The sequence below is a fragment of the Petaurus breviceps genome, unplaced genomic scaffold (assembly GCF_028583685.1).
Source record: "Petaurus breviceps papuanus isolate PSGF00001 unplaced genomic scaffold, PetGlider_PUasm1.0 37, whole genome shotgun sequence".
Lineage (NCBI taxonomy): Eukaryota > Metazoa > Chordata > Mammalia > Diprotodontia > Petauridae > Petaurus > Petaurus breviceps.
This window is the reverse complement of record NW_027186296.1, coordinates 40,948,573-40,962,596: the sequence shown is the minus strand read 5'-3', so window position 1 is coordinate 40,962,596 and position 14,024 is coordinate 40,948,573. Positions and strand designations below refer to the sequence as shown.

General features: G+C 36.0%; 1 protein-coding gene across 3 annotated transcripts in view; it reads left to right on the top strand.

The window, feature by feature from the left end:
- USP3 (ubiquitin specific peptidase 3) overlaps window positions 1–13,322 on the top strand; it is a 100,768-nt gene extending 87,446 nt beyond the window's left edge. For all 3 annotated transcript variants that reach the window (XM_069098349.1, XM_069098350.1, XM_069098351.1), the window contains 6 exons: window positions 1,024–1,130; window positions 1,269–1,349; window positions 8,221–8,339; window positions 8,662–8,775; window positions 8,941–9,008; window positions 10,510–13,322. In XM_069098349.1, the coding sequence (XP_068954450.1) occupies window positions 1,024–1,130; window positions 1,269–1,349; window positions 8,221–8,339; window positions 8,662–8,775; window positions 8,941–9,008; window positions 10,510–10,675 (655 nt within the window). In that variant the 3' untranslated portion in view covers window positions 10,676–13,322. The remainder of the gene's footprint in view (window positions 1–1,023; window positions 1,131–1,268; window positions 1,350–8,220; window positions 8,340–8,661; window positions 8,776–8,940; window positions 9,009–10,509) is intronic.
- Window positions 13,323–14,024: the final 702 nt, after the last annotated feature.

The following is a 14,024-nucleotide window of genomic DNA, read 5'->3' as shown; positions in this document are numbered from 1 at the left end:
TTTAAAATCACATTTTTAGTATACATTTGTAATAAGAACATATTTTGGTTTAACTGTTTGAATAGTGTTTAAAATCATGGTAAACTAAAACTTAGTAATGCTATATAAATCTGATATAAATTGGAACTAGAATTTGGAATTTATTCTAACCTTTAAAGAGTCTTTGAGAAGGGAAAGAACTATAGTGAGTTTAAATTGACAGTAAAATACAATTGATTTGATCTTTAAAGCTAACATGGTGTTTTAGTAGCAACATAAGAGGATGAATGATTTAATTTTTTTCTATTTCTTCTTTTCAGATATCTTTATTAATAGTTAAGAATTTATTTTTTTATATGCTGTGTACATAGCACTGGTTTGTGATTCTCACAGAAATTAAACCACAAGGGAGAATGGACATTGTACCTTCTAGATTCTCTCATATATCTTAGATTTTCTAGTGTTATTAGGACCACGGGTTAGTTTTTTAAAATCCAATTTGCATTTTTTATGTCAAAACTGAAGACACTTGAAGGCTGTTTTGTAGACTTTACTGTGTCTGAAGTCACTTATTACTGTCCTCAAAACATAAAGGGAAACAAACTTTTTATAGACAATACTCCCCAAATTTAAACTGAAGTTTAGTTTGTTTCATCAGTAAGAATGGCTTAGCCCTGATTGTGCCTAATGAAAACCTCTCATGGACCTTTCTCTGCTCCCTTCATTCCTCCTCTAGAACTTAAAAAATACACAGCCAGTATCAGTGGAGAAACTTATTTTAAATGATTCTTTAAAAAAATGTTTAGAGGTGGCTAAGTGACGCAGTGAATCCACCAGCTGTGGAGTCAGGAAGACCTGAGTTCAAATTTGAACTCAGACACTTAACATAAAACTAGCTGTGTGACCTTAGGCAAGTTACTTAACCCCAATTGCCCTACCTTCCCCCCTCCAAAAAAAAAAGCAAAAAAAAAAGTTTATGGCGTGTTATCAAAGAAATATAGACCTTGTGATTAAAACATTTTCCCACATGGTGATTTTCTTTAGAAATGGAGCATCTACTGTTGTCACAGCTATATTTGGAGGAATTCTTCAAAATGAAGTTAACTGCTTAATATGTGGGACAGAATCTAGAAAGTTTGATCCATTTCTTGGTAAGATATATTTGGGTATTTGTGCTTTATTTTTATGATAAAAATGTTTGAATATTTTCAAAGAAACCATAAAATTGATATTTAAGAAAAATAGTGATTAAGCCAATGTGGTTTTAACTAATTTTTCCCTATTTTAAGACCTTTCATTAGATATTCCCAGTCAGTTTAGAAACAAGCGTTCTAAGAATCAAGAAAATGGGCCATTGTGTTCACTCCGAGGTAAGAACATTTTTATTGTCTTGAAGTCTCCCTGGATTAATGTGACCATGCTAAAGTGTGTTTTGTGCATTCCTTTACCTTTGGGACACGTGGGCTACTTGGTTAATGTGACTTTTCAGAGTCAGGTTCTTGTACCTCAACAAAGCCCATTTTATATGTTTATTTTACCATATCCTGAAATATTTTCCCTTCTCTTTTTAATGTTACTGAGAAGATATGGCCTTTAAAATTTAAGGTTTGTAACCAAGCTGGTTTTCCAGGTAAAGTGGAAAAATATATATCCCAAAACATTTTTAAATCCCTATTTTGTATACTAGGTGCTGGGAGAATTACAAAATATAGGTAAGAATGCACCCCCAATTGAACTTACAGTTAAGTAGGAGGAGAAAACATACATAGAAAGTGGTAAGACACAATAACAGATAAGTATATTAGGCAACTAAAGAGACTCATGAGTGGGAGGTCAGTACCAGCAGGTACTATCGGGTGGTATCAGTAGTTTGGGGGAGGGATAGTAAGAGGGGATCAAGGAAAGTTTCCTGTAATAATTGGAATTTGATGAGGCTTTAAAGGATAGGCAGGAATTGAATAGTTTAGGAGGAAATGATGGCATAGCTATGGGGGAATAGCATGAACAAAGGCTAGAATACAGGTCATTTTTAGAAAACAGAATTAAGCCCAGTTTGCCTAGAACTTAAGAGTGAAAATTTATACTTTCCTGTGTAGAAAGGAAGTTGGAGAACACATCATTCATTTCCTTCCACATGTTACAGAATGTCCTTGTTGTTCAGTCATTTCAGTTGTCTGACTCTTTGTGGCCTCATTTGGGGGTTTCTGGGCAAAGATCCTAGAGTGGTTTGCCATTTCCTTTTCCAGCATATTTTACAGATAAGGAAACTGAGGCAAGCAGGGCTAAATGACCTGTATAGGGTCACCCAGCTAATAAATGTCTGAGGCCAAATTTGAACTCAGGTCTTCCTAACTCCAGAGCTGGCACTGTGCCACCTAGCTGCCCCTATGTTATAGGATACACATACATAAAGTTTGATATCTTTTGTTTTTATATCACTTATTTCCAAGTATGTCCCTCTTGTCTTCCCTCCCTAGAGAGCCATTCCTTGTAACAAAGAATATAAAAGAAAGAAGAACACAAAGGCAACTGAGAAAAACTAACCAACGTATAAAGTGTTTCTTGACAGTAGATGCAGTGTTCCACACCTCTAGTCCTTTACCAGTGCAAAGAAGGGAGAGAAGGTAGTTCATACATTTTTTTAAAAGAAAAGAAAAACAAATAAAAGAAAAATTTTTAGTCATGCTGCTAAGTAGTAATCGTCTACTAAGGTAATTTTGTAAGACTATTTCAGTGCCTAATTAGTATAAGAATTGAGGCCAAAACAGCTATATATGTAACTACATTTAATTGATGCCTTACCCTTATTCCTTATATCACCATCTGCAGGGTACACCTCTGCCTAGGAGAGGAGAAAAAAAAAGAGCTTTAGCTTCAAGTGTTCTTATGTATACTGAATATACTGTGGAAAAATCTTTCCAAAACTTTTTTGGGGACGTAGGTGGTAAGGCTATTTTAAAGGAAATAAATTTCACAAAATTCATTTAAATCATATGTCAGATATTTATCCCCTGATATAGAATACAAAAGTGATTTTTTAATGATCCAGCACAAATTTTGATTATATCTAAGAAAGCAGAAAAAACAAAATTTAGGTCTTCAGTGATAAATCTGGTTGAAGATTTTAAGTAATGTAATTTTCTGCATCTTCCACATGGAAACAATTTCCTAAATGGTGATTGATCTCAGGGTACCATTAGAGGTATAGCTATGGTACTGTAGAATATGACTATCACATCTAACATGAAGTTGTCCTTAGAGTTCTACCATGAGACTTCCATCAGTGCACTGTCCCATTGCAAGTGTGCATGGTCTCCCTTTTCTCCCCTCTTTAGCATAGCAACACATCCAGGATTACTGAGGTGCCAGAGGCAGCAGGAAGGTAGATGAGGAAGGGAAAAGTTCCCAGATATTCTTAATAGGGAAGGGATGAGAGTTCTGATAACCACCCAAATGGGACTGCCATGGATAAATCAGTTTGTTCATTCATTCTGATATTTCATGTGTGTATATCATCTATCCCCAAAATAGATTTTAAGTACTTTGTAAAAAAGGGACTATACCGTATATATTTTGTAATGTGTCTTGATAGTCCTCTTTCTCCCACAGACTTTTACACAACATATAGAAATAATGGGTCAATAAAAGGAAAAATGGAATGGATCATAGATTTAGAACTGGAAGGGAACTTACAGGTTACCTAGAGCAAGTCTTTTTACATTAAAAAAAAAACTGAGGCCCATCAAAATTCAGTGACTTGCCCCAGATTACGTGGGGAACTTTTTTGGGCTGTCATGTGGAACAAAAAAAGGACCTGCCACCTGTTTCCTCAGTTCTGGGAGGGTGGACTAAAAGACCTAAAAGTTAGCTTCCAGCTCTAAATCTGTGATCCTTGATATGGCCTGGAAGAACAATTTGCAGTTAGATGGCACAGAGCACTGCCCTGAGTCAAGAAGACCAGAGTTCATATCCAGCCTCAGACACTTAGTAGCTGTATGACCCTTGGCAAGTTACTTAACGAACTCTGCTTGCCTCAGTTTACTCATCTGTAAAATGGGGATAACAATAGCACCCTATCTTGCAGGATTATTTTGAGGATCACATGAGATAACATTTCTAAAATACTTAGCATAGTACCTGGCCTTATAGTAGGTGTTTTATAAAATGTTTATTCCCTTCCTTGTCCATTATTTTGCTGGTTGATTTTATGCTATTGTGATAATCAAATTGGAATGTTAATCAAAGCTGCATTGTGTGGCAGTAATTCCCCTTCTTATATTTGTCTGGGTAAAAAAAATCAAGAGGAAGTTATTTCAAATATGGAACTCTTAGCACAAGACTTGGGATATAGCAAATACTTAATAAATGTTAATTGACTTTAAGAATTCTATTTTTAGGGGCGGCCAGGTAGCACAGCGAGTAAGAGCACCGGCTCCAGTGTTGAGAAGACCTGGAGATCGAATCCCGGGCTCAGATACTCAGCACCCACCCAGAAACACCTGGCCGTGTAACCTTGAGCAAGTTACTTAACCCCAATTGCTTTAAAAAAAAAAAGAATTCTATTTTTATCCTTTATAATTCCCTCCCTCCCCCAAGGCCAGACATTTTACATGATGCAACGGTTACTTATGAAAGCTCTTATGATCTCATCCTCAGTACACAAGCATAAAAGTGATTATCAGGCACTTCTATAGAAAGCCAGTGTTACGTCATTATTGTCTATGAAAAGAGAAAACGAGAAATCTGAGAATTCTTATACCATTGTCATGAAGAGTGGTCAACTCTGTTGTCTCATTGAGATTTGGTTCAGGAAATTGGTAGGATAGCAAATGTAAATTGACTAATGAAGGTTTATTAGGAGATGAGTAATACTTGGAATAGTAGGAAAAAACTGAACTGGGAGTCAGAATTTTATTCACTTTTTAATTTTATTAGAATTCTTTATTATCTAGGGCAAGGCACTTCTCAGAATTTCAGGTTGTCCCTTGATTTTCTCATCTGTAAAATGAGAAAAGTAATATTTTTACACTCCCTAGATCTCAAGACTGTTGTGAAGAAAACACTTTGTAAATCTTAAAATGCAAAGCACATACACAGATTCATACACATTTTTTTTAAAGAGTGGGAGTGAAGCCCTGAATGCTAGTCTTATAATAGTTTTCAAATGGAATTTAATTAAACACAGTCATCACTTGAATATCTGGAGCTGAATTATCCATTTTGTGGATTAACTGTGGCAAATGGATTTTCCTGCTATTTTGCCATAAAAGACTAGTCAGTATGTTCAGAAACTGCATACTAATTTTAGTATTAAGCAAAATGAAATTTAAAAAGCAGATACACTTTCCAAAGTTAATTATAGGACTCCAAAGAAAAATAGAAGGACTTTTTGAATTAGCTGTGTCCCATTGAAATGTTAGTATAGATTATCAATATTTGACTTATGGGGAACTTTATCTGGTTTTATGTCTTTAAATTGGCATCTTCTATCGAGTTCTTATTACAAAAGAATGGGAAGGAGGAAAGAGATATTTGGAAATGATGGTTTTGTTAAAACTGTAGTAATTAAAATAAGATGTTTTTTAAAATTGTCTAGTTAGATGCTGGATTTAGAGCCAATAAATGTATACAAATTCAGTGTTTCCATCCAAATAGAAAGGCAAGAGCCAATATTTCTAATTTTTCTTAAATCTTCAGAAAATCCTTTAGGTTGAACCCAAAGGAAGCAAGTATATGAGAGAACCTATTATGTGCCCAGAAATCAGCAAATATTTATTGAGCACCTACTGTGTATATAAAGCAGTATATTAGATGAGAGATGAAAGAAAACATTGTTTCTGCCCCAAAGAACTTTACAGTTTCATTGAAAAGATTTCAGTAACAATAACAGTTATGAAATGTCACAAAGTACCTATGATATTTTGAGTTTGGACAAAGAAATTATAACACATGACCCCTGGTCTCCAGAATTTGAAAATCACTTTGTTCATACAAGAGTGCAGGGCATTTTCTTTTCTTTTTAAATGTTTATTTAAAATGTTCTTAATATATATTCTTAAAATTAGTTTTTTTCCCAACTACCAAAAATCTCTTTTTTTTTCCTCCCTCTCTCCACCCAATTCACCTACCACTAGGGGGACAAAGAAAAAAGAAATCACCATGACATTTCCCAGTGTAATTTGTTGATAATGATTTGACTTTACTTGACCTGTGGGATCTGAAGTTGCAGTTTACTTGTTTTGTTACAGCATATGCAGCAACTTCACACAAAAAGCTTAGGACTATTTTGGGTCAGAAAAATATTAAACACCTAATTCATAATGCCATCGAATTAGAAAATACTCACTTAAATTTCTTACAAAATGTTATTGTTTATTGAAAACTAGTTTTTACATTATGTTTGAAAGGCAAATGTTTGAGATAGGAAAAGGAATGTTATGAGGATTCTTTAAAATCCGTCAGTTGATTTCAGCTACTATAAGGAATTTTAGAAAGGTTGTGTTCATTTTCCTTTTGCCTCGGTTTCCCATCCATATAAACTCTGTGCCTGACTTGCCACTTAAGGTAAATATAGCCAATATACTCCTTTTTACTATTTTTCCTTCTTTTGTACCTTACCATAGGTACAAGGTTACAGTGTTCAGATAACTAATTAACAGAGGAAAAATATGAATTAGAGCTTTAGTAAGGTTAAAAGGTTAATACTTAAACAGAAATTGGCATTCTTTGTTGAGGGAATCATTAAAGCTTTTAGTGGTGGTTGTCCTTCATTTTGAAAAGGACCAAAATGACATCCCTATGTCTTGGAACCATAAAGCTGGAAAAGACTTTAGGGAGCTTCAGAAATGTTCATTATTCCTAATGAGGAAAATAACTGTATTCAAGAATATTTAAAATTTGTTGAGCACCTACTATGTGTTCAAGTAGTATTTAGTGTGGTGCTAAGGATTAAAGAAATAAAACAAAAGTCATAAATGCATGGAGATTATAAAATTATTTGGAGAGACAAGTCATGCACACCCCAAAGTGAAATAGCTCAAGATTAATGATAGAAGTAGATACCATAAAGTAGTAAAAAAAAAAAAACCCTACTATATGAGTGGCATAGGCAATGATTATATTTAGAAGGAGGAATGTCACTATGTTTTGAAAGGTCTTGGAAGTCTTTGTGAAGAAGTTGAAAATTGAACTGGGTCTTATCTAGCTGGGTACCCAGGGCAGGAACAAGGCAGAAGTAGGCAGGTGAATGGCATTTGAATAGGGAAAATTGTTTAAACATGACATGTTTGAGGGACTGAGTAAACTGTTCTGACTGGAGTAAAGGGTCTCTATAGGTTAGTGATAAAGAGGAATTAGAAGGGTGGGCTTTTAAAATTAAGATCCTTTGTTTATAATTTTGGAGAGATTAAATAGTGCTTCAGGAAATTTGAATTTGTCTATTTAATGATTTCTGTAAGGAGTTCCCCTCAGCAAGGACTGTAGGTCTTGGATGTAATTTGTCAGCAATATCCAAAGATAAGTATTTCCAGAGAATCAGTGATAATCTATGCTTTCCACCTCCCAACAGAGTGGTGATGGATTCAGAATGGAGAATAAGACATAAATTTTTGGACGTGGACAGCATGGGGATTTGTTTTGCTTGACTATGTATATTTGTTTTTTTGTTTTGTTTTACTTTCAAATTGGTGAAACAGATGTTGGGAGGAAGAGGAAAAAATGTGCTTGTCAGTTGAAAAATAAAATCAAAGAAAAAAAAGACAAAGGTGATTTGAAAATCAAAAGGGATAGATAAAAAATAAGATACATTTTAAAAAAATTTTCAGAATGAGCTTGACAAACCTCTCTGTGCTACTTGGACAAACTGTGACCTTAAGGCAGTGGTGTCAAATCATCAACCCACAGATGTCCTTAGTCTGGCCTGAGGTAATTGGGAAATGTTTAACATAAATAATGTTAACTTAAGGTTTTTTAAATCAATATGTGACCCCCAGTTTGAATTTGGCACCACTGTCTGAAGGCATTGGACTTCTCAAGCACCTTCCTCCTCCAGTAAAGTAAAATGGGGGTAATAGATGTCTCCTTCAATAGTATAGGTTATTAATGGAGTTAAACTTGGAACTTTCCATAAAAATAAAGGTAAACTTAGACCCAAGGCATGACTGATTGTTCTTAGAAATATCTAGATGTGTTCTATGTGAAAAGCACCACATTTTAACCTTTCTAAAATCAATTTCTTTTTAGATTGTCTTCGTAGTTTTACAGACTTGGAAGAACTTGATGAGACAGAACTATATATGTGCCACAAATGCAAAAAGAAACAGAAATCCACCAAAAAATTTTGGATTCAGAAATTACCAAAGGTAAAGGCCAGTGTTTCATGAAATTTCACACAGGAGATCACTCAAACTGTCAGCTCAAAGTTAATTTTAAAATATCTCGCTTTTAACGTAAGCTCAGCTTTGGAAGATGTTCACAATTTGCCTTTAGAGTTTTCAGTCAAAGCTGTATACACCCCACAGCATGTTCAGGAAATACTAAGAACTGACAGAAAGAAACTGATGGGATGCATAGATAAAGCTCTTATCTCTTATATCATCACCAGACACTGAATTTTTCATGAAAGGTGAATGAAATGTTCATGTACAAATATGTCATTTTTTTCAACCCTATTTTGTCATGCAGGTGCTATGCTTACACTTGAAAAGATTTCATTGGACAGCCTATCTAAGAAACAAGGTTGATACCTATGTAGAATTTCCTCTGAGAGGCCTAGATATGAAATGCTACTTATTAGAGGTAAGATGACTAACTTTAGAAAGACCTATATTAAAATAACTTTTTTTTACACACTAATGATCTCACTATGAGGTTCGGGGTGAGGTTGATAGCGCTGTCATTATTAGTTTGATTATTGGTGACAGTGGAGTCCTAAGAATGTGTTTTCTCTCCCTTGTTTTAAAGCCTGAGAATAGTGGCCCAGAAAGCTGCCTTTATGACCTTGCTGCAGTTGTCGTGCATCATGGTTCAGGGTGAGTATTGGGATTCTCTGTTATTGAATGTGCACACAGAACTTAGACTCACGAAAAACTTTTGTGTTACATGAATGTTGATGTTTTTGTTCCACTTTGCAGTATCTGAATTTATTTTTACACAAAGCCTTTCCTGGTGCCTCCAAGTGCTAATTACTTTCCCTTCTTAAACCACCTCTTATTTATTTTGTACATGTTGCTTTCTCTAGTAGTCTGTGAGCATCTTGTGTCTTTGTATCCCAAGGGCCTAACATGGTGCTTGACAAATAGTAGATAGTAAATTTTAAAATGCTGAGTCATCAGTTTTTACATACAGTAGACAAAGTTATAATTTTCCTCTTTGCATGCTTGAAATGAAAGGATCTTAGAACTTGCATTTCTCTGTAAAGAGAAGTGAAAAATAGGCTCAGAATTCCACAATGGTATTCAGAACAGGTTTGGTTTTGTAGCTTGTATTATTCTTTGTGCCATCAAAATATAATTTACTTCACCCTTAAATTGCAAGTGGAAAACTATAAAAGCTACTTGTAATAGAAGATGGTAATAGCTCCACTTTTCCAAAATGCCTTTCCATCTCTGTTTTGGTTTAGATTTTTTAAAAATATGGTCCTGACAGACTATGTCTGCTTTCAGCCAAGCTAAGGACTCAATAGCTCATCATCAGCGTGCTGGCCACTTCTAATGAATTCTTTGTCCATGGCAACTATATGAAACTAACAAACATCTTTTAAAATGACCCTCAGTCCTATGCATAACCTTCCACTTTTGGAATAACAGAAAACTGACAAAGGATGCTAAGAATCAAATACTTTTAAAATCATCTCTTCACAGTCTGATGTCCAGTGACCAACAAATGAGTAAATTACTGGAGGAATCAAATTGTAATAATCATGACATTCTTGTTAGAAAAGAAACCAAAAGACAAAAGGCAGTTGTAGCTAAATGGAATATGGCTAACAAGTCCTTCTAAGAGAGGTAAATAAAATGTTGACAGGTTTTATTAAGCATCATTGAGGGATGTGAGAAACACTCAAAGGTTATTTGGTCACTTTGTGATTTTCATTTCATATATTTTATTCAGAAATTAGTGCCCAGTGATAAGTATTTGAAAAAAGAAAATACCTGTAGCTAATGTGCTAATAGAGGATGAGGAAATCAGAGAAATTCTACAAAGAACTTGATTTAATTGATTGAATCAATATACAATCAGTATACACTTTGATGAAGAGATGGGAAATACGTTTTTGGAAGAACACCTTTTAAAAAGCCATTTTGTGCTACTAAATAAAGAAATTTTAATAATAAAAATATATCATAGTGAGATCTTGTGTTTTCTACCTCTTTCAGTCAGTCATGTTATATAAATAAACACTAGTTGTACAAAGGCACTCAAAAAGTATTTATCAAATTGAAGTATATTTCTTCAGCTATAAAATGGGAGTTGAACTAGACTTCATTTTTGTGTACTGCCATTAATTCTCCAACTCCCTTTTGCTTGCAGTGTTGGTTCTGGACATTACACAGCTTATGCAGCTCATGAAGGTCGCTGGTTCCATTTCAATGACAGCACCGTGACACTGACTGACGAGGAGACTGTGGTGAAGGCCAAGGCCTACATCCTCTTCTACGTGGAGCGCCAGGCCCGCTCTGGCTCCGAGAAGCTCTGATCCTCCGTCGGCACCCTTCGCCAAGCCCACCGGGCAAAACATTTCCAATTTTCCACAAATACTTGATCCAAGACTATTAATTTCATTGTGCACTTTTCAGCTTCCTATCGTGGGTTTCATTTTGTTGTGTCAATGGTAGCATTTGACTTGGACACAAACTAACTTTTTTTTTTTTTAGTTTTACCAGAAAACCCCAGCAGACATTTTGATTTGCTGCTTTAGTTGTGGTAACTATATATATATATGTGTGTGTTTATATATATACATATGTATATGTATACATATACATATAGTTTCTTGAATTTTAGTTATATTTGACTTTATATTAATGTTTTCAGTTCTCACTTTTGTAAGGCACATTTACATCAGACATTTTTATTATCATCATATGCAGCAGGCAAGATAAATGTGTTCATTATTTTTTGACGAGCAATGGAAGTTCTTGCTGCGTTTTCACGGCTGTAATGTAGATCAGCTTGACCCTGTAAATGAAGAATTGTGCTTGCATATATTCCTCTGTCCTATGAATTCTACCAGTGACCTGAATGGTCATTCTTTGCCTACAGAAGAGAAAGAGGTTGCATCATTAATGAAGATAATGCTGCTATCAGTTAATATCAAGGCTGCTGTATTTTAGCATTAACCTTAAATAATTGCTGGTTTAGAATCTGGCCTGCAGATTCAGGTAGCATTAGAAACTAAGTTCAATTACCTTGTAAGTGAATTGTCCTTTCTCGGTTAATATTTGAAGAAGTCCTCAAGGTTAATTTGGGATGCACAGAGTAGGTTTTGTCACTGGCATTTAGATAAAGAGCTAGCTAAACCTTTGCCTTCTGCAGCTGTTCTTTGATCCCTCTAGGAACAGGACTCATTCAGTCCTGTTTGCCAATATCTGTGCTTATACATCACAGCTTGGTTGAGATGTTGATTGTCAAAGCTGAGCTTCAGACGCTTTGGATATCACTTACTGGGGTGTGGAAGAGGGCATTGTAATTTTTAGAACTCAGAACTTAGTGGCTGTCATTGCCCTTTGTGGTCAGATTGAAAATGTGCTTCTTTATTGGATTTTATGGGAAGAGAAATTCTCTCCCCAAGGTCAGCAGGTCTTGTTTAAAATTGTTTTCTAGAGAAGAAAAAAAGAGGAAACGGAGGCCCTCAGAGCTAACTCTTCGGGGTTGGATTTTAGACTCAGATTCCAACAATAGCTGTGTCAGTTCTGTAGGTGTCCCCTGCAATCCAAGGGCATTATTTGTATTGTTGGTTCATTTAGAGGCTAGAAGAGAGGAGGCTGCTTGAGTATGTAGAGAAGAGAGAATCTGAAATGAACTCATCATACTGATTTTTTTCATCCCTTGTTCTAGTGCTTTTTTCCCTTTTTTCTTTTCTAAAAGTCATAATGAAGGACTGAACATAATTCCTGCCAAGCCAACCAACCAAGCAGACTTCTTAGGAATGATGTCTGACAAGTCAAAAAGAGAGGGTGAGATGTAAAGATGACACTACTCGGCGATCTTCTTCTCGCAATCACATATTTGAAACTGCCAGAACAGACATTGGATATCATTTCCATTTCAGTATTAAGTTTTGTCATAGCTTAACACATTTGCCAGATGAACACTTAAAAATGAAAAGCAACAACCATATATAAAATATATATAAAATGTTATTCCTAAAGAGACTATATTGCCAACCTCCCAAAATCTTAGAAGCTATTTGGAAGGAAAAAAAAGGAAAATGTTGGTATGTGTAGAAATACAACTCACACATTGTTGCTTAGTTGTACAAAAATGGGAAAATTCGCCTGGCTGAGCCTGACTTTTGATTCCCCTTCAGGACCCTTTTAAGACACAGAAAAGCAGAGTGACTTTATTGTGCTTAACAAGTGGGCGGTGCATAAAATCATGTGTTGCTTGGATTAGATACTGGCATTCCCAGTGCGCTTGTCTGCCATTTGCATCTGATCGTTGTTCTTTATTAAAATGAGTTGTTTCTAATCACTTACACTCACAGGCTTTGGCAGCCTTCCTTCTAATGGAGGAAAGTAGCTGTAAATCACACCTGGATTTGTGGCAAGGTGGATGGAAATGTTGGGGAGAAGAAGTGCTGGGGACACTGGGCCCTGGCTCCCTGCTGTGATGCTTCTGCTGCAGAATCTCTCCTCACACATTTTAGAATGTTATCATGAAGACTTTCTGGAAAGGGGAATTGAAACCATTTGGGTTAATCAGACTAAGCTGCATAGTTGAACACAGTGATGTAAATGTGCCTGTTTTGTACTTTAGAAATTTCACTGTAATCTTTGTCACAATTATTTTAAAAGCTGATTCTGTTTTCTGTTCTCCTCCTGGGCTTTTTTTCTCTTTTGGTGCCATGTTGTCTCCTTTATGTATAAATGGCCTTTGGCTAGAAAACACAAGCAAGGCCTGATGCATCAAGGTACATGCCTCCTTTGGAGAAGAAAACTTTATAACATCCTCCCACTGCAAACACAAATGTATGATACAAACAGTCTGTTTGTGGCAACACAGATATCTCTCCATGATGGAGAAAACTGCTTATCCACTGTATTCTACTCAGTGTGTAGTGATGACAAATGTAACTGACAATTGAACCAGTAAAGTATACTGTCCGTCTTTGAGTGTTAAAAGTGTAAGTTGCCTGTGAAACTCATTCAGTCAGTGTGGTTTCTGGGCCTGGCATTGGGGCATATTTATTTCTTGAAACCTATTTGTCTTTTTGGTCTCATTGTTCTAATGTACATATCTCCCTTTTCCATATTCCTTATCCTTCCTCTCTCCCCTAAGCTACTGAAGGGTCACATGGGACTGGGTTCTCCATAGCACACCACCTTTTCACAACTCAGATCGCGGACATCACATGTGCAGCTGCCTTGGCCAGCTCAGGCAGACAGGTGGGCCCAGAGAGACTGGGGCCTCTCTAGTCAGCCTGCTGGGAGACTCCTCTGAAGGCATCCCACCTGGAACATCCCCAGGGCAGGACATGTCCCTGTAGTGTGCTGCCTGTGCTGGAGCCTTCACACAGAACACAGGAAGGCCAAGACTCCTATGCCATGGCCGTGCTTCATTCCATTGTCTCTGTGTCTCACCAAGTGGGCTCTGTTGCTGACATGCGAGGAGCCCTCAAGTCGTGTGGTGCTGTGGGTGTCATTGTTTGCCATTAAAATTTAGCTTGTGTAATGCAGAAAAAAAATCATTTCACTGCGTGAATAATCTCTCCTTTTAAGTTGTACTTTGATTCTTTTTCTTCTTTGCCAACTTGAGATGTTTTATGGAAAAGTATCATTAAAGATCTGGTCTCTTTTCTTTGACTGTTAATAATTTTTAATGTC